The sequence below is a fragment of the Oncorhynchus gorbuscha genome, unplaced genomic scaffold (assembly GCF_021184085.1).
Source record: "Oncorhynchus gorbuscha isolate QuinsamMale2020 ecotype Even-year unplaced genomic scaffold, OgorEven_v1.0 Un_scaffold_987, whole genome shotgun sequence".
Classification (NCBI taxonomy): Eukaryota; Metazoa; Chordata; class Actinopteri; order Salmoniformes; family Salmonidae; genus Oncorhynchus; species Oncorhynchus gorbuscha.
In genome coordinates, this window is record NW_025745909.1 from 98,270 (window position 1) to 119,832 (window position 21,563).

General features: G+C 46.0%; 1 protein-coding gene across 1 annotated transcript; it reads left to right on the forward strand.

Moving 5' to 3' along the window:
* The first annotated feature begins 5,459 nt into the window (after positions 1 to 5,459).
* LOC124020924 (UPF0472 protein C16orf72 homolog) lies at positions 5,460 to 15,222 on the forward strand. The gene is made up of 4 exons (XM_046336236.1): positions 5,460 to 5,833; positions 8,077 to 8,160; positions 11,118 to 11,408; positions 14,957 to 15,222. Exons 1-4 carry the CDS (start codon positions 5,638 to 5,640, stop codon positions 15,205 to 15,207), a joined length of 822 nt encoding a protein of 273 aa, XP_046192192.1. The 5' UTR covers positions 5,460 to 5,637; the 3' UTR covers positions 15,208 to 15,222.
* The last annotated feature ends 6,341 nt before the right edge of the window (positions 15,223 to 21,563 follow it).

Sequence of the window (21,563 nt, forward strand, 5' to 3'; positions counted from 1 at the left end):
AATTCAGTTTGTCTGTGATGTGTATGCCGAGGAACTTAAAACTAGCTACCCTCTCCACTACTGTTCCATCGATGTGGATAGGGGGTGCCTCTGCTGTTTCCTGAAGTCCACAATCATCTCCTTAGTTTTGTTGACGTTGAGTGTGAGGTTATTTTCCTGACACCACACTAGGGCCCTCACCTCCTCCCTGTAGGCCGTCAGTCGTTGTTGGTAATCAAGCCTACCACTGTTGTGTCGTCCGCAAACTTGATGATTGAGTTGGAGGCGTGCGTGGCCACGCAGTCGTGGGTGAACAGGGAGTACAGGAGAGGGCTCAGAACGCACCCTTGTGGGGCCCCGTGTTGAGGATCAGCGGGGAGGAGATGTTGTTGCCTACCCTCACCACCTGGGGCGGCCCGTCAGGAAGTCCAGTACCCAGTTGCACAGGGCGGGGTCGAGACCCAGGGTCTCGAGCTTGATGACGAGCTTGGAGGGTACTATGGTGTTGAATGCCGAGCTGTAGTCGATGAACAGCATTCTCACATAGGTATTCCTCTTGTCCAGGTGGGTTAGGGCAGTGTGCAGTGTGGTTGAGATTGCATCGTCTGTGGACCTATTTGGGCGGTAAGCAAATTGGAGTGGGTCTAGGGTGTCAGGTAGGGTGGAGGTGATATGGTCCTTGACTAGTCTCTCAAAGCACTTCATGATGACGGAAGTGAGTGCTACGGGGCGGTAGTCGTTTAGCTCAGTTACCTTAGCTTTCTTGGGAACAGGAACAATGGTGGCCCTCTTGAAGCATGTGGGAACAGCAGACTGGTATAGGGATTGATTGAATATGTCCGTAAACACACCGGCCAGCTGGTCTGCGCATGCTCGGAGGGCGCGGCTGGGGATGCCGTCTGGGCCTGCAGCCTTGCGAGGGTTAACACGTTTAAATGTCTTACTCACCTCAGCTGCAGTGAAGGAGAGACTGCATGTTTCCGTTGCAGGCCGTGTCAGTGGCCAACCCCATGCTAATGCAGGTAGCCAACCCCATGCTAATGCAGGTAGCCAACCCCATGCTAATGCAGGTAGCCAACCCCATGCTAATGCAGGTAGCCAATCCCATGCTAATGCAGGTAGCCAATCCCATGCTAATGCAGGTAGCCAATCCCATGCTAATGCAGGTAGCCAACCCCATGCTAATGCAGGTAGCCAATCCCATGCTAATGCAGGTATCCAATCCCATGCTAATGCAGGTAGCCAATCAAATCAAATCAAATTTATTTATATAGCCCTTCATACATCAGCTGATATCTCAAAGTGCTGTACAGAAACCCAACCTAAAACCCCAAACAGCAAACAATGCAGGTGTAAAAGCACGGTGGCTAGGAAAAACTCGCTAGAAAGGCCAAAACCTAGGAAGAAACCTAGAGAGGAACCAGGCTATGTGGGGTGGCCAGTCCTCTTCTGGCTGTGCCGGGTAGAGATTATAACAGAACATGACCAAGATGTTCAAATGTTCATAAATGACCAGCATGGTCGAATAATAATAAGGCAGAACAGTTGAAACTGGAGCAGCAGCACAGTCAGGTGGACTGGGGACAGCAAGGAGCCATCATGTCAGGTAGTACCTGGGGCACGGTCTTAGGGCTCAGGTCCTCCGAGAGAGAGAAAGAAAGAGAGAATTAGAGAGAGCATATGTGGGGTGGCCAGTCCTCTTCTGGCTGTGCCGGGTGGAGATTATAACAGAACGTGGCCAAGATGTTCAAATGTTCATAAATGACCAGCATGGTTGAATAATAGTAAGGCAGAACAGTTGAAACTGGAGCAGCAGCATGGCCAGGTGGACTGGCGACAGCAAGGAGTCATCATGTCAGGTAGTCCTGGGACATGGTCCTAGGGCCCAGGCCAGTTGAAACTGGAGCAGCAGCATGGCCAGGTGGACTGGGGACAGCAAGGAGTCATCATGTCAGGTAGTCCTGGGGCATGGTCCTAGGGATCAGGTCATCCGAGAGAGAGAAAGAAAGAGAGAAGGAGAGAATTAGAGAACGCACACTTAGATTCACACAGGACACCGAATAGGACAGGAGAAGTACTCCAGATATAACAAACTGACCCTAGCCCCCCCGACACATAAACTACTGCAGCATAAATACTGGAGGCTGAGACAGGAGGGGTCAGGAGACACTGTGGCCCCATCCGAGGACACCCACGGACAGGGCCAAACAGGAAGGATATAACCCCACCCACTTTGCCAAAGCACAGCCCCCACACCACTAGAGGGATCTCTTCAACCACCAACTTACCATCCTGAGACAAGGCCGAGTATAGCCCACAAAGATCTCCGCCACGGCACAACCCAAGGGGGGGGGGGGGGGGGCGCCAACCCAGACAGGCTGACCACAACAGTGAATCAACCCACCCAGGTGACGCACCCCCCCCCCCCCCAGGGACGGCATGAGAGAGCCCCAGCAAGCCAGTTACTCAGCCCCCAATCCCATGCTAATGCAGGTAGCCAACACCATGCTTCAGTCTGTTTATTTGCACTTTGCTGCATCAGTTGGGCTAAAGTTGATTGTTTATTTCTAATAGAATACCTGATCATATGGACCATGCATAGGCTAGATACTGTACATGGCACAGTATGTTAAAATCCTATAAAACTGGCTGCTCTATTTACTGCATTGTTATGGGACTGTTGTAAAAATGCAGTAAACTTGAAAGGTTCACATGAATTAAATGATATCTCAAGCCTCATAGTGGACCCACACACTCATACGGAATTTGTTTATGAAGTTTTTAATTCATAGCTAGTGTGTTTATTATTGTTGTAGCTATTAGCTACAACATGAAGAGTATTCTTCCCACCTATCATAGATGAAGCAATATGAAGTGAGTGATGAGAGATGTTCTGTTTGTAGGAAAACAGTGCCCTCTAGTGGAGAGATAGAAGGGTGCTGGAAGTTGCTGTAGTTCGGTACAGCAGCTTTTCAGCTGACTCATCCAAAGCTATTGGAATGTCTTGTTCATCTACCTCCACCCACACACAGGAACACACACTGGCCTGACCCGGGTCTTGACCAACAAGCTGCCGTGATTACCATAGATATTGTAGTGTCTTAACACTTAGTACTTATTTCTGTAATAAGAAAGACTCTGAATACAAGCAATTGAACTGGAGCTTCACATTTACTCAAACTAGTTAGTACCAGAATAACATAAAACAAGACTGCGCATGACCAAGGGCGCTTCATCCTTAAAGGGGACATCAGTAATTAACAGAACATAATAGATATGATACCAGACACATCACTTGTAATTTTCCTGCTGTTTAAGGAAAGTGGCCTATTAAATAATTATATAGCTACGTAGTGAAGAATCAAATCCAAATCAAATTGTATTTCTCACATGTGCCAAATAAAACAGGTGTAGACCTTACAGTGAAATGCTTACTTACAAGCCCTTAACCAACAATGCAGTTAATAAAATCCCCCACAAAAAGTAAGAAATAAAAGTAACAAAGAATTACAGAGCAGCAGTAAAATAACAATAGCGAGGATATATACAGGGGGTACCAGCACAGAGTCAATGTGCAGGCGCACCAGTTAGTTGAGATAATTGAGGTAATATGCACATGTAGGTCAAGCTATTAAAGTGACTATGTGTAACCGATGTGAAATGGCTAGCTAGTAAGCGGTGGTGCGCGCTAATAGCATTTCAATGGGTGATGTCACTCGCTCTGAGACCTTGAAGTAGTTGTTCCCCTTGCTCTGCAAGGGCCACGGTTTTTGTGTGACGATGGGTAATGATGCTTCGTGGGTAACTGTTGATGGTGGGGTTCCTGGTTCGAGCCCAGGTAGGGGCGGGGAGAGGGATGTAAGCTATACTGTTACATGCATCGATAATAACAGAGAGTAGCAACAGCGTGGAAGAGAGGGGGGGGGCAATGCAAATCGTCTGTGTAGCCATTTGATTAAGTGTTTTGTAAACATAGCTGAGCTGCTAAATGTTTTAATTAATTCACTTAACACTCAGTCCATGTCGTTACACAAACTGGCGTTCCCTTTACGAGAGGACAGGTCCCCTAGATTCACACCTGTCTGCCTTCAGCCTTGAAGGTGTTTGATCAGCAATGAGCTCAGCCCTGGGTCGTGTTCATTACACAACAAAACAAAAGAAAACGGATTGAAACAGGGAATGCTGAGAAAATGCTGGGGGGGGGGGGGGTTGGTTTCCTGGGGCCCAGAGTTTTTCCAGTTCTGGTAGACTAACCTAACAAGGTAAAACTTGGGACCCTAGTTGTAGGGTATGACCTGGTAATACATCAGGTGTAAAATAGTTTTATATAGGCTATGATGGGACCAGAGTTGTTCGCATCATGGTAAAAAAAAAAACTAGACAACAACTGTGATTGGACAATAGAACTAACAGGGCGGAGCTGGCTTTATGCAGGGTTGCATCATGTTTGGTCTTTGCATCTGTCATTTTAAAATACTCACATTTTATGTCATCACTGTGTTGATTGATTCATTGATAAGGAACCACCCAAAGTTTGAATGTAAACTTTTTTCTCTTAACACAAATAAATAGGCCTATTTTAGGCTATAAATACATGAAGTTACCACTTCCTTTCCCCTGGCCAGAGGGGACCAGAGCTCATAGGCTTCTCTAGGCTACCTACAGCTGTGGTTGTTATCAGTTGGCTACAGTTGATCAGACAGAAGCCCTGATTTATTGAGCACGAGTTGGCAAATCATGAGGCAAATCAGTCTAAACAACAGTACTTTGTCCCTCTTTTCAATACTTTTTTGTTAATATTTTTATCCCAAATTTTTGGGGCAAATGCCAGCTCACTACACATTTGCCAGCGGCTCTGCTGTGCTGATCTTTGCAATGTTTGTAGATGGAAACCTCCACATAATACTACAAACTAAGAAACATATCCTATATGTATGTTCTACTTCCCCTAAATGTTGAGTTACTATCTCAAAATTTTGAGTTAGTATCTCTAAATGTTGACTTATGTATCTTGAAATTACGTATTTCAACATTTTTAGTTAGCATCTCCAAATGTTGACTTACTATTTTGAAATGTTGACTTATGTGTCTTTACATTTTGAGATAGCAGTAAAAAAAAAAAAAGTTGTAGATAGTACCTAAAAGAAAATGTAGCTAGTAGCTCTAAATGTTTCCATAGTAACATTTCAAAATGTTTTTGGTGGCAGGAATGGGCTTCCATAAATTTTGAAATGGCCATAAATTCTAGTGGAAACCTAAAACCACAGCTTTTTACCTCTCACACAAGCTTTAAGTAGATAATAATTTTCGTGGCGTTCCTTTACGTCATTTCTATGACAGATGTTTCTGTGGTCCACTGAAATCATCAGCATAAGGCTGAAGCCACGACCCAGAGCCATACTGACCAATCACTGATAGGAATAGGGGCGGGGTATAAACGACAACACGGTAGTATGACTTTTATATAGGCGGACGTCGGCAACGTCAAAAAAACTAGTTGAAGAGTCTTTTCAGACCGGAGTAGTCGGTTTGAGAAACAGCTATTAAGTCATAACAAAATTAATGCATTTCCGAACGGACATTTATTCGCATCGTCAAGTCATTTATTAATCGACATACTAAAGTTGTAAATCTACCCGAGGGTTTTTAACGGTGTAAATGGAGGAGAAGAAGAAAGACGGAGACCCGGAGATTCAGGAACACGGACCCGAACATTGGTTCTCAAAATGGGAGCGGCAGTGTTTGGCCGAAGCGGAGCAAAGAGAGTCAAACGAGGAGGAGGCCGACAACGACCAGGATAAATTATGGCATCTCTTCCAGAATTCCGCCACTGCCGTGGCTCAGCTCTACAAAGGTCCGAGACAAGACCAGAACTAAACTAACGTTTATTCGGATGTCACCCCTGCGCCTTGTTACTGAGCTTTGCTTATGCTACTCAGTCACTGTTAGTGGCGATGGGAAGTAGCTCATGTTAGCTACCTAGCTAGTAGCCAACTACCTACCTAACCAACTAGCTACCTAACCAACTAGCTACCTAACCAACTAGCTACCTAGCCAACTAGCTACCTAGCCAACTAGCTACCTAACCAACTAGCTACCTAGCCAACTAGCTACCTAACCAACTAGCTACCTAACCAACTAGCTACCTAGCCAACTAGCTACCTAACCAACTAGCTACCTAGCCAACTAGCTACCTAGCCAACTAGCTACCTAGCCAACTAGCTACCTAGCCAACTAGCTACCTAGCCACCTAACCAACTAGCTAACTAGCTACCTAACCAACTAGCTACCTAACCAACTAGCTACCTAACCAACTAGCTACCTAACCAACTAGCTACCTAGCCAACTAGCTACCTAGCCAACTAGCTACCTAACCAACTAGCTACCTAGCCAACTAGCTACCTAGCCAACTAGCTACCTAACCAACTAGCTACCTAACCAACTAGCTACCTAGCCAACTAGCTACCTAACCAACTAGCTACCTAGCCAACTAGCTACCTAGCCAACTAGCTACCTAGCCAACTAGCTACCTAGCCAACTAGCTACCTAGCCAACTAGCTACCTAGCCAACTAGCTACCTAACCAACTAGCTACCTAACCAACTAGCTACCTAGCCAACTAGCTACCTAACCAACTAGCTACCTAACCAACTAGCTACCTAGCCAACTAGCTACCTAACCAACTAGCTACCTAACCAACTAGCTACCTAGCCAACTAGCTACCTAGCCAACTAGCTACCTAGCCAACTAGCTACCTAGCCAACTAGCTACCTAGCCAACTAGCTACCTAACCAACTAGCTACCTAGCCAACTAGCTACCTAGCCAACTAGCTAGTAGCCAGTTTACCAGCTGATCAGCCGGTTAGCTAGCTACTGTACTGTAGCAACTGTTTGCCATCTTAAGTCAAGACATCCCGTAATTCTACTTTGCTTTTCGTTTTCTTTTGTGTGTTTTAGTAAATCAGAACACCTGAATGTATCTTTTTACGAAACAAAAACTATCTTAAACGGTTCCAGTAGTTTTCCCCTGACTGTTGTTCGCCAAAACGTCTTAATCTAGCTACCGTTATCGTCTATGAGCTGGTTAACGATAACTGCTATAAGCAACATTAACCAGCTAGATAAGTTAGTTGGATGAGATGGCTATTCAGTCTTTTAGTTGTTGTTGTTGTTAAACTAACATGGTTAGTTTGTAAGTCGCTCTGGATAAGAGCGTCTGCTAAATGACTTAAATGTATTTTTTTTTACATTACTTTATCCTATCCTAGGTATTCCTTAAAGGATACCTAAGGATAGGTATGTAAATGTAATGGTTTATACTGTTACCAGAGTTTAACCATCTGGTTGGAGAAACTGCGACCGAATGTCAGAGAAACAAAATGGCGACGGAAACAACAATCATCTCTGCGCGACATTCCCCTTGTGACAGATGGTGTCTTTTCACTGTTGCCTTTTTTTATTAGGTGTGTCTGGGACCTAATATTCACTTACCATAGATATACATGAACGTTTTTATAATATCCGTTTTGGTTTTTGTCTACAAATCAACGAATAACCCGAGTTGTTATAGCGATGCATAACTGAAATTTTCAACAAAATGGCGAAGATTTACTATTGGCTTTTTGGGGTTATTGATAGTTCTTACCCGCTACTGTAATTACTTCTCATAGTTAATTATATCTATCGTTAACCGTAGGTTCTTTAGTTACTAAGTATTTATAATATACGACTGCAACTTTCCTGCTGAAAGGGCATTTTTAGTTGTTGCGTTATGCACTCGTGCTCATAAACTGTCGAGTTGGCCATCTAGTGCTCACAGTTATTTTTATTCCAAAGCCCGCCTGCAACTCTAGATGCAAGACAAAATGGCGAATAAAAACAGTCTCCTGTAATCAAGACGCTTTCAGTCTCATGTGTTGCCTTGTATGTATCATGTACTACTAAAGTGGGAATACTGTACAATTCATTGGCGCCTAACTTGCTATTTATGTAAACTGTTGTCAACCAGGCTATTTATGTAAACTGTTGTCATCCAGGCTGTCTTAGTAGGAAATTCCAACAAACCTGTAATGTCTCTGGTGGTGTGTTGTCTCGACAGACCGAGTATGTCACCAACAGGGGGGGCTTTCTTTGTGGGTGCCGTTTCAGAACGCAGCCACAGCCGTGACCAACCTGTACAAAGGTAGGTGTCAGGGACACTCAAGTGTTTTCAGTTTCTTGTCTTCTAACTTGCTTTCACGACAGTATAGGATCATCGTAACAGTCTATAGGCTTTTCATTATTGTTCTGCTGTGGTCTAAGCATGTATTGATTTGCACTATAGCTGTGAAGGTACTTGGCCTACCACAGGGGTATGGTACTTCAGAAGACTCGTTGAAGGGTAGTCGGGACAGAGCTACATAGGTTGAGGACCAACGGCTCATCATCAAAGTCCATAGGCTTTCCTTTGTCATTCTGCTGTAAACAGGACATGTATTGATTAGTAGATAGATAGAAACTTGTAAACAATCAAGGGCCTCTTCTAGTCACCTGAGTATTGACCATGTCGCCATTTACAACCGTCCTGTCAAGTTCTGGTCCTGGAGAGCACAGCAGGGTATGCAGCCTAACTCTCAAACTCTAGTCGGTATTCTGCCTTCTCCCTACAGTTTTCAGCCACCACCTTCGCCAACGACTGGCTCATGTGAACTACAATCCCGACACTGTATTTTTTAAGGTTTGGAAAAGTCAATAATCATCGCTTGGATACGGCTGTGGAAACATATGGCCCTTATCTTTCATCAGTGAGAGAAACCACTGTAGCAGTTACAGATCTGTAGCAGTTACAGATCCACACAGCTATGGCTGCCTCATCAAATGAAACTACTCTTGTGCTGCACTTCCCGAGTTATGCTTCTCAGGTGTTTCGGAGCACATAGCTAATTAGCACAGGTGATGGCCTCTGTAACATGGAGATACGGCCCTGTGGGAACCCTATAAAGGTGTGTATCCATTTTACCTATTTGATTTTTGAAAATTGATTTCTTGCTGATAGGAAAGATGTATAGTTTTGGAAGCATATAGACCTTAGCTCAAGTGATGCATGTTAATGTTCAGATTGAGTGCCGAGGCTCTGATCAAATCTCCCCCGTACAGAAGACTCCTCGGTCCAATAACTAATGTGTATTGGAACCGAGTCGTGTTCAACGGCTAGTTCCAGTTCAGCACTAACACACCTGATTCAGCTGATCATCAAGAGTCCCTGTGGATAGTTGAATCATGTGTGTTAGTGCTGGACTAGGACAAAAGCCTCCATACTCTGTGGCTCTCCAGGATCATGATTCCAGCATCTGTGCTGTCTGACTGGCAACCTCTGGAAGAGGGGGGGGGGGCGCCTGCCTATAGTTCTATAGTGAACCGTCAACTGTTAGTCACAGGTTTCACTCAGGCTACGCAAAGGAACCTTCAACCAAGTCTCATCACAGGTTCTCTCTTTCTCACACACACACACACACTTTCTCTCTCACACACACACACACTTTCTCTCTCACACACACACACACTTTCTCTCACACACACACGCACACTTTCTCTCACACACACACGCACACTTTCTCTCACACACACGCACACTTTCTCTCACACACACGCACACTTTCTCTCACACACACGCACACTTTCTCTCACACACGCACACTCTCACACACACTTTCTCTTTCTCTCACACACACACACACTTTCTCTCACACACACGCACACTTTCTCTCACACACACGCACACTTTCTCTCACACACACACACACTTTCTCTCACACACACACACTTTCTCTCACACACACACACACTTTCTCTCACACACACGCACACTTTCTCTCACACACGCACACTTTCTCTCACACACACACACTTTCTCTCACACACACGCACACTTTCTCTCTCACACACGCACACTTTCTCTCACACACACTTTCTCTCACACACACGCACACTTTCTCTCACACACACGCACACACTTTCTCTCACACACACGCACACTTTCTCTCACACACACGCACACTTTCTCTCACACACACGCACACTTTCTCTCACACACACGCACACTTTCTCTCACACACACACACTTTCTCTCACACACACGCACACTTTTCTCACACACACACACACACACACACTTTCTCTCTCACACACGCACACTTTCTCTCACACACACGCACACTTTCTCTCACACACACGCACACTTTCTCTCACACACACGCACACTTTCTCTCACACACACGCACACTTTCTCTCACACACACGCACACTTTCTCTCACACACACGCACACTTTCTCTCACTTTCTCTCACACTCTCTCACTTTCTCTCTCACACTCTCTCACTTTCTCTCTCACTTTCTCTCTCACTTTCTCTCTCACTTTCTCTCTCACTTTCTCTCTCACTTTCTCTCTCACTTTCTCTCTCACTTTCTCTCTCACTTTCTCTCTCACTTTCTCTCTCACTTTCTCTCTCACTTTCTCTCTCACTTTCTCTCTCACTTTCTCTCTCACTTTCTCACACACTCACTTTCTCTCTCACTTTCTCACACACTCACTTTCTCTCTCACTTTCTCACACACTCACTTTCTCTCTCACTTTCTCACACACTCACTTTCTCTCTCACTTTCTCACACACTCACTTTCTCACACTCTCACTTTCTCACACACTCACTTTCTCACACTCTCACTTTCTCACACACTCACTTTCTCACACTCTCACTTTCTCACACACTCACTTTCTCACACACTCACTTTCTCACACTCTCACACTCTCACTTTCTCACACACTCACTTTCTCACTCTCTCACTTTCTCACACACTCACTTTCTCACTCTCTCACTTTCTCACACACTCACTTTCTCTCTCACTCACTTTCTCTCTCACTTTCTCACACACTCACTTTCTCTCTCACTTTCTCACACACTCACTTTCTCTCTCACTTTCTCACACACTCACTTTCTCTCTCACTTTCTCACTCACTCATTTTCTCTCTCACTCACTTTCTCTCTCACACACACACACACTTTCTCTCTCACACACACACACACTTTCTCTCTCACACACACACACACTTTCTCACTCACTGTCACCCACATTTCTTTCTCTTTCTGCCCCCCACCACACAGAGTCTGTGGAGGCCCACCAGCGTAGCTACGACCTAGGTATACAGATCGGCCACCAGCGTCGCAACAAGGATGTGCTGGCCTGGGTGAAGAAAAGGAGGAGAACCATCCGGCGAGAGGACCTCATCAGCTTCCTGTGTGGCCGGGCCCCACCCCCCCGGACCTCCAGAGCCACCCTCACCCCAGGACACAGGCTGACCATGGTCTCCCCTAACCGGCCTCCCCCGGCCCCTGAGACAGACTCCTCTGTGGAGGCTGACCTCCAGCCCTTCAGAGAGGCCATCGCACTGCATGGTAAATACACAAATATACAGTGGGGGTCTAAAATTGACAGCCTTGATAAAGGAGAGTAAAAATGACTGTATAAAATCAAACATTTGAGTACTGAGCTGTACTATATGGTTAAAAAATGAAGTTCCACTACCGGTCAAAAGGTTTAGAACACATACTCTTCAAAGGGGTTTTTCTTTATTTTTACTATTTTCTACATTGTAGAATAATAGTGAAGACATCAAAACTATAAAATAACACATTAAAGGAATTACGTGTTAAACAAATCAAAATATATTTTATATTTGAGGTTCTTGAAATTAGAGACCCTTTGCCTTGATAAACACCTTTACACACTCTTGGCATTCTCTCAACCAGCTTCATGAGGTAGTCACTTGGAATGCATTTCAATTAACAGGTGTGCCTTACGAGTACATTAGTGGAATTTCTTCCCTTAATGCATTTGAGCCAATCATTTTTTTTATGACAAGGTATACAGAAGATATTTGGTAAAAGACCAAGTCCATATTATGTCAAGATCAGCTCAAATAAGCAAAGAGAAACAACAGTCTATTACTTTAAGACATGAAGGTCAGTCAATATGGGAAATGTCAAGAACTTTAGTTTCTTCAAGTGCAGTCACAAAACCATCAAGCTCTATGATGAAACTGGCTCTCATGGGGACCGCCACAGGAATGGAAGACCCTGAGTTACCTCTGCTGCAGAGGACAAGTTCGTTACAGTTACCAGCCTCAGACATTGCAGCCCAAATAAATGCTTCACAGAGTTCAAGTAACAGACACATCTCAACATCAACCGTTCAGAGGCGACTGTGAATCAGCCGCCATGGTTGAATTGCTTGCAAAGAAACCACTACTAAATGACACCAATAAGAAGAGACTTGCTTGGGCAAAGAAACACGAGCAATGGACATTAGACTGGTGGAAATTTGTCCTTTGGTCTGGAGTCCAAATTGGAGATTTTTGGTTTCAACCACTGTGTGTCTTTGTATTTGCTGTGTGGGTGATCGGATGATCTCCGTATGTGCATTTCCCACCGTGAAGCATGGAGGAGGAGGTGTTATGGTGTGGTGGTGCTTTGCTGGTTTTATTTCAAATTCAAGGCACACTTAAACAGCATGGCTACCACAGCATTCTGCAGCGATACGCCATCCCATCCGGTTTGGGCTCAGTGGGACTATCATTTGTTTTTCAACAGGACAATGACCCAAGGGCTATTTGACCGAAGAAGAGCGATTGAGTGCTGCATCAGATGACCTGGCCTCCACAATCCCCTGACCTCAACCAAATTGAGATGGTTTGGGATGAGTCGGACCGCAGAGTGAAGGAAAAAGCAGCCAACAAGTGTTCAGCATATGTGGGAACTCCTTCAAGACGGTTGGGGAAAAAAGCATTCCGGGTGAAGCTGGTTGAGATATTGCCAAGCGTTTGCAAAATCTGTCATCAAGTCCAAGGGTGACTATTTGAAAAATCTCAAATTTAAAATATATTTTGATTTGTATGAAACTTTTGGTTGCTACGTGATTCCATGTGTTATTTCATAGTTTTGATGTCTTCACTATTCTACAATGTAGAACATAGTAAAAATAAAATTTGAAATGACACCGCCTGGTATAGAGGTCCTGGATGGCCAATCAGGCCTTTATGGTAGAGTGGCCAGATGTAAAAACTGCTTGGAACGTGCCAAACGGTACCTAATGACTCTGACCATGAGAAACAAGATTCTCTGGTCTGCTAAAACCTTTGGATAAAAATCTTTGGCCTGAATGACAAGCGTCCCGTCGGGGGGAAAACCTGGCACCATCCCCACGGTGAAGCGTAGTGGCAGCATCATACTGTGGGGATGTTCTTCAGCGGCAGGGAGAATAGTCAAGATCGAGGGAAAGATGGACAAAGCAAAAGTTCAGAGACCTTTAATGAAAACCTGCTCAGGACCAGGGGCGAAGGTTCACCTTCCAACAGGACAACAACCGTAAGCACACAGCCAACGTAGGAGTGGCTTTGGGAAAAGTGTTCAGAGACCTTTAATGAAAACCTGCTCAGGACCAGGGGCGAAGGTTCACCTTCCAACAGGACAAGAACCGTAAGCACACAGCCAACGTAGGAGTGGCTTTGGGAAAAGTGTTCAGAGACCTTTAATGAAAACCTGCTCAGGACCAGGGGCGAAGGTTCACCTTCCAGCAGGACAAGAACCGTAAGCACACAGCCAACGTAGGAGTGGCTTTGGGAAAAGTGTCAGTGTCCTTGAGTGGCCCAGCCGGAGCCCGGACTTGAACCCAACATCTCTGGAGTATCCGTGTTGGTCATTCAGAGGGAGAGTCCTAAACTGCACCCTATTCCCTACAATCAGGGAGGGGCAACTTCGATGGGGGCGGGGCCTAAACAAATCTGAACTAGTCGAGAGGGGCTGCAGTGTCTCGCCAGTCTGCGTATCAATACCCCTTAACACACACACATTGCGAGGGAAAACGTTTTTGGGCCCCGCTCTTGACAGCAGACAATGTTTTACATTTTTAAATTTCATTTTTTTTTTTTTTGCAATTGTTGACTTTGCCATGGGGTGTAGAGAAAATGTTGCTGTTTTTTTAGATCAAGTTCACTGTAATTCTACACATTTTGCCATGTGGTTTTCATAATATATGAGTAATTTGACCATGATAACAAGTTTAGGTAACAGGCCTCAAAAACTAGCTTTGCAATCCCCCCCCAAAAAATGTTTTGCTGACATGGGCTGTTTCTATCAGTCCATAAGGAGAGAAACGGCTGAGGCACATCACATTTTGTAATTGCACGATGTGTATTCTACTATAAGTTGAATCTAGAGGTCGACCGATTATGATTTTTCAACGCCGATATGATTATTGGAGGACCAAAAAGGCAGATACCGATTAATCGGCCGATTTTTATATATATAAAAAAAATAGCACAATATATAGATATATAGATATATAGATATCTCTATAGATGTATTGTGCTAATTTTTTATATATATAAAAATCTATAGATATATCGATTAATCGGTATCTCTATCGATTTTTGGTCGATATTTTAGATATATTGTCTAATTTTTATATATATAAAAAAATAGCACGATATATAGATATAGATATATCTATAGATATATCTATAGATATATCTATAGATATATCTATAGATATATATCTATATAGATATATCTCTATAGATATAGATATATATCTATAGATATATATCTATATAGATATATATCTCTATCGATATATAGATAGATATCTCTATAGATATATTGTGCTAATTTTTTATATATATAAAAATCGGGCGATTAATCGGTATCTGCTTTTTTGGTCGATTTTTATATATATAAAAAATTAGCACATTATCTAATCTATCTTATCTATCTCCCCCCCCCCATTTGGGGATGTACCCCAGGGCCTGAATGCATCCTAGACTTTGTTTTGTTTTTCATGTCTTCTCTGAGTCAGGGTTCGAAGGTTGAGTTTGACCTTGTGGTGTTTTTCTTTCCTTCTCACCTCCCTACCTTACACCCCCTCCCCTCCAATCTGTCCTCTCCAGGTCTAAGTGGGGCTATGGCCAGCATCAGTGTTCGTTCCGGTACCCCAGGCTCTCCCACCCACGTGGGGGTGCTGGTGGGGGTGGGTCGACCCCGGTGGGGGCGTCGGCGTAACGGTCTCCATGATGTGGACCTGAACACTTTCATCTCCGAGGAGATGGCCCTGCACCTGGACGCTAACCCCAGGAAACGCAGCTCCGCCCAGTGCAATGACGTCATAACAGACTCCCCACCCATAAACGCAACCGGATGATCTGATTGGGCAGCCCAGCCCCCGGGAGGGTTAAGAGACTTTTGTGGGGGGGGAGGGGGTTGAGATCTTGAAAACAGACAGACTGAAGGATGTATGGCTGTGGAGTGAACCGGCGTTGGGGACTAAGGAGGCCTTCCATTTAGTTGAATGGGTGGTGTCCTCCTGTCCTTGTCTCCTTTCCTAGTTGAGAGCACTGGTCTAAACTGAAAGCATGCTTGTTGGAAACCTGTCATCCATCCTTCCTAACCCCTTTAGGCTGCATCTACACAGGTAGCCCAATTCAGATCTTTTTCCACTAATTGGGCCTTTTGACCAATCAGATCAGTTCTTTTCCCAGTAAATGGGCAACAGAACAGAATTGTGCTGTCTTTTGTAAACGCAGCCTTAGTGATCAGTGACCGTGAGGAAAGGAAGCGAGGACAGAAGGGCATCGAGGAGGTTGGGATGCAGCCCCCTTTCAGAGGAGAAATGCACTGTGCTGATTTGAAATAAAAAAGAAGCCACTTGATCCTCTATACTTGTTGCTCCCCCCTCTCCCCCCCCCCCCATCCTCACCCCTCCTCCCTTCCTAGGGAAACGAGGGCTGTGGAAGACGTGTTACTCAGTGAACTGGATGAGGTTTGATGCCAGAAGTGGTTCTGTTGGAGAGATGCCTTCTCTGCTAGAACGTATTGCTTTGTGTTCGGCATCCTGCTCAGTGGACATCGATGCTGTCTGTGATGATGAGGAGGAGGACTTCCCTCACTTGACATTTCCTGACTGTCCCAAATGACACCCTAGTCTCTACACACCACCCTAGCCCCTACACCCTAGCCCCTACACCCTAGCCCCTACACAGCACCCTAGTCCCTACACAGCACCCTAGCCCCTACACCCTAGTCCCTACACAGCACCCTAGTCCCTACACAGCACCCTAGTCCCTACACAGCACCCTAGTCCCTACACAGCACCCTAGTCCCTACACAGCACCCTAGTCCCTACACAGCACCCTAGTCCCTACACAGCACCCTAGTCCCTACACAGCACCCTAGTCCCTACACAGCACCCTAGCCCCTACACCCTAGCCCCTACACCATAGTACCTACACAGCACCATAGTACCTACACAGCACCATAGTACCTACACAACACTCTAGCCCCTACACCCTAGTCTCTACACACCACCCTAGCCCCTACACAGCACCCTAGCCCCTACACCCTAGTCCCTACACAGCACCATAGTACCTACACAACACTCTAGCCCCTACACCCTAGTCCCTACACACCACCCTAGTCCCTACACAGCACCATAGCCCCTACACACCACCCTAGTCCCTACACAGCACCATAGTACCTACACAACACTCTAGCCCCTACACCCTAGCCCCTACACAGCACCATAGTACCTACATCATAGCCCCTACATCCTAGTCCCTACACAGCACTCTAGCCCCTACACAGCACCATAGCCCCTACATCCTAGCCCCTACACCCTAGTCCCTACACAGCACCATAGCCCCTACACAGCACCATAGCCCCTACACCCTAGCCCCTACACAGCACCATAGCCCCTACACAGCACCATAGTACCTACATCATAGCCCCTACATCCTAGTCCCTACACAGCACTCTAGCCCCTACACCCTAGTCCCTACACAGCACCCTAGCCCCTACACCCTAGTCCCTACACAGCATCATAGCCCCTACATCCTAGTCTCTACACAGCACCCTACACCCTAGTCCCTACACACCACCCTAGTCCCTACATCCTAGTCCCTACATGGCACCCTACTATATTACAGCATAGGGCCCTTTTTGAAAAGTGTTGCACTATACAGGGTGTTGTTTGGGAGCAGCCCTGGTGTCTCCCGTGTCTAGTTGTGATGGCTGAGGGGCTGTGGGGTCTCAGGGCTGATTCTCCCAATAGCAGGCTGTTGTTATATGATTGTATCGGCTTCCACAGTCTTGACAACTGTGCTTCGGCAGTCATGTTAGTGCAACCAACCCGCAAGGGTCAGCGTCCCAAAATCGCACCCTATTCCCTAATGTGAAGTGAACTACTTTTGCCTACAGGTCACTCTGGTCAAAGTAGTCCACTGTGTAGGGAAATGGGGATGCTGTTTGCTGCACGAACCCCAGTGTTCAGGATCGTGTACCTCTGCTGCAGTTGGTTCATTTACACACCGCCTTGCTTCTTCTGTTCAGGTGTATATTTCAAAGTTCAGGAATGATCTGTGATACTTAACGCTGGGATGATATCTGACCTGTCGCCAGACTAACCCTCCGGTCAGGTGATGTCGCCAGACTAACCCTCCGGTCAGGTGATGTCGCCAGACTAACCCTCCGGTCAGGTGATGTCGCCAGACTAACCCTCCGGTCAGGTGATGTCGCCAGACTAACCCTCCGGTCAGGTGATGTCGCCAGACTAACCCTCCGGTCAGGTGATGTCGCCAGACTAACCCTCCGGTCAGGTGATGATGTCGTCAGGTGATGTCGTGGAAACCTATAGGATGGTAAACTATGATCACCGTTCACAGTGAGTAAATGTGATGCTCCCTAAACTTTCAATACATTTTTATTTTATTTGTATGTAAAAGATGGGACAGGTAAACGCTCCTGCAAAATAACCTGTGTTTCTACTCCACTACACCTCTGTCCCCTTCCGAGTACGTTGATGTTTTCGGAGTATTCTGTTCAGTGTGGTTGTGTTTTCACCATATAACCTGAGAGGGAATAATGATTTATTTTGCACTTAAGCCTCTTTCACATCTAAACTCATGTTGATCTTCCCACCGGAACCAAGCAGGCCGTCCAACCTCCACCTACAGGTCTTCAATTAGACACCACCACCTTCACCTCCCTCTAGAACCTGGGGGAGGGACCACCTTCACCTCCCTCTGGAACTGGGGGGGGACCACCTTCACCTCCCTCTGGAACTGGGGGGGGGGGACCACCTTCACCTCCCTCTGGAACCTGGGGGGGGGGGGGGGGGACCACCTTCACCTCCCTCTGGAACCTGGGGGGGACCACCTTCACCTCCCTCTGGAACCGGGGGGGGTCACCTGCCACCAAACAGAAATGATTTGCTACTCTGTGCCGTAATGAACATGCCCCAAAACCAGAAGAGAAAGACTGAAATGTTTTTGCTACGTTGTGCTCTAATGAACATGCCCCAAACCAGAAGAGAAAGACCTGTCTTTGTTTTTAGTTTTTTTCCGTTGCAAAATGTTTTTCTATGCTGTGCCATACTGAACACCACCCAGAGTAAGAGATGTGGGAGGAGCTAAAGTGGAGGCCCCAGGAAACAAACTGACAGAATTGTTCTTTTCGTTAGCGAGGGGGGGGGTCTAACATCCCAATGTCCACACTACTGTTTAGTATGCCGTATGAATGGCCGATCCAGTGCATCGCTCCATACTAAGTGATATTGTGACGTAGTCTGTCTTCTAATGGGTGTTCATTATTGACTTGTGTTGATGTGAAAAGATGCAGTTGCCTGACTATTAAAGCTGAAAGGGATAGTTTACCTGAATTATTAGAAAATGCTGTTGGTTTTCTTACCCTCTATAGACGAGGAATACAGCCAGCCATGCTTTGATTATTGTTTACATGTGCTGCGTTTAGTACCCCCCCCCCCCCCCAGTTGAAAAAAAAAACTAATTGGTGCTGTAGTATCCGTTTCCAGTTGATAAACGGAGAGGGTGTGGGTTTTGGGGGTAAGTAAACGGGGAGTGTTGGGGGTAAGTAAACGGGGAGTGTTGGGGGTAAGTAAACGGGGGGGAGTGTTGGGGGTAAGTAAACGGGGAGGGTTTTGGGGGGAGTGTTGGGGGTAAGTAAACGGGGAGTGTTGGGGGTAAGTAAACGGGGAGTGTTGGGGGTAAGTAAACGGAGTGTTGGGGGGGTGGGGGTAAGTAAACGGGGAGGGTTTTGGGGGTAAGTAAACGGGGAGTGTTGGGGGTAAGTAAACGGGGAGTGTTGGGGGTAAGTAAACGGGGAGTGTTGGGGGTAAGTAAACGGGGAGGGGGGGGGGGTAAGTAAATCTCCCGCTGCCCTTTAAATACGCCACACCCCGGGACACCCGCCGAACGCAGTAACCATGTCTGTCATAGAACGTTTTGGGAAAAACGTGTCGTACAGTACAAACGGTTCCACAACTCAGAAAACGTTGACGCGAACTGAACACACCCCTGGCTGTGGTCTCCTAATGCTAACGGTGTAGCATTATTGTCCAAACCCAATGCAACCAAGTCATCGCCCCCTGATATCCCTCACATTTCATGTCAGCCCGATTTTGTGTAATTTGTGTGAACTATCCCTTATGTGACAGATTGAGGTTGTTCCTAAACTCTGATCTAGGATCAGCGAACATGAACCCGTTTTAACCCTGATACAGAGCTCTTAACAGTGCCACCATTTTACTCTCATACACACCTAAATATTTTGCGGTGCCACCTGGACTGTTTATTGAGGAGCACCACTGAGCCTAGACAAACGAAGGGTTCTAGCTTCATTACCTACAATCATTTAGATTGGGCTCCTGAATTTCTTTGTGTTCCGCCTACATTTTTCAACTTGTAAATAAATAAATAAAGTTAGCATGGAGCCCTGGCTTAACCAATAGGAGGTCAGAAAGCAGGACCCGTATTCACAAAGCTGATCCCAGTAGGAGTGCTGACCTAGGATCAGTTTGACCTTTCATGAGTAAACATCATATAGACAGACAGGGGGCAGGGGTCATACTCTGAGACACGTTGTGAATATGGGACCTGATCAGAGATCAGTTCATAGGGCCACTTCATCCTATCCTGATTGCTTATTCAAACCAAGAGGGAGCACAGTTGCCTGATCAGAGATCAGTTCTTTGGGCCACTTCGTCCTATTCTGGTTGCTTATTCAAACCAAGAGGGAGCACAGATCAGAGATCAGTTCTAAGGGCCACTTCATCCTATTCTGGTTGCTTATTCAAACCAAGAGGGAGCACAGTTGCCTGATCAGAGATCAGTTCTTTGGGCCACTTCGTCCTATTCTGGTTGCTTATTCAAACCAAGAGGGAGCACAGTTGCCTGATCAGAGATCAGTTCTTTGGGCCACTTCGTCCTATTCTGGTTGCTTATTCAAACCAAGAGGGAGCACAGATCAGAGATCAGTTCTAAAGGCCAAACGGGTACCCTATTCTCTACATAGTGCAGTGTTTCAGACCAGGACACATGGGGAGGTAGATATGGCCTAGGATCAGTTTGACTTTCAGATCTGAGACACGTTGTGAATACTCTATATGGTGACCAGGATGGCAGGGTAGCCTAGTGGACTACTAACCGGAAGGTTGCAAGTTCAAAGCCCCGAGCTGACACGGTACAAAATCTGTTGTTCTGCCCCTGAACAGGCAGTTAACCTACAGGACGGTAGGTTTTCAGTCCAACCCTCTTCCTGGAGATCTACCGTCCTGTAGGTTTTCAGTCCAACCCTCTTCCTGGAGATCTACTGTCTTGTAGGTTTTCAGTCCAACCCTCTTCCTGGAGATCTACTGTCCTGTAGGTTTTCAGTCCAACCCTCTTCCTGGAGATCTACTGTCCTGTAGGTTTTCAGTCCAACCCTCTTCCTGGAGATCTACTGTCCTGTAGGTTTTCAGTCCAACCCTCTTCCTGGAGATCTACTGTCCTGTAGGTTTTCAGTCCAACCCTCTTCCTGGAGATCTACTGTCCTGTAGGTTTTCAGTCCAACCCTCTTCCTGGAGATCTACCTGGAGATTGATTTTGAGATGTGTCTGTTACTTGAACTCTGTGAAGCATTTATTTGGGCTGCAATGTCTGAGGCTGGTAACTAATGAACTTATCCTCTGCAGCAGAAGTAACTCTCGGTCTTTTCCTGTGGCGGTCCTCATGAGAGCCAGTTTCATCATAGCTCTTTCCTGTGGCGGTCCTCATGAGAGCCAGTTTCATCATAGCGCTTTCCTGTGGCGGTCCTCATGAGAGCCAGTTTCATCACAGCTCTTTCCTGTGGCGGTCCTCATGAGAGCCAGTTTCATCACAGCTCTTTCCTGTGGCGGTCCTCATGAGAGCCAGTTTCATCATAGCGCTTGATGGTTTTCACAACTGCACTTGAGTGTGCAAAGCTGTCTTCAAGGCAAATACCTCCCTAATGAATTCCCTACATAGTGCCCTAGTTCCAACCCTAATGAAGTCCCTACCTAGTGCCCTAGTTCCAACCCTAATGAATTCCTTACATAGTGCCCTAGTTCCAACCCTAATGAATTCCCTACATACTGCCCTAGTTCCAACCCTAATTAATTCTACCTACCTAGTTCCAACCCTAATGCATAGTGCCCTAGTTCCAACCCAACCCAAATCCAACCTAAATATCACCCTAATGAATTCCCTA

Bases quoted from the DNA above. Each gene is read 5' to 3' on its own strand.
- LOC124020924 (XM_046336236.1), top strand. From the start codon at position 5,638: ATGGAGGAGAAGAAGAAAGACGGAGACCCGGAGATTCAGGAACACGGA. The intron at 8,161-11,117 runs GTAGGTGTCAGG...CCCACCACACAG, and splicing joins CGTGACCAACCTGTACAAAG to AGTCTGTGGAGGCCCACCAG. The intron at 11,409-14,956 runs GTAAATACACAA...TGTCCTCTCCAG, and splicing joins AGAGGCCATCGCACTGCATG to GTCTAAGTGGGGCTATGGCC.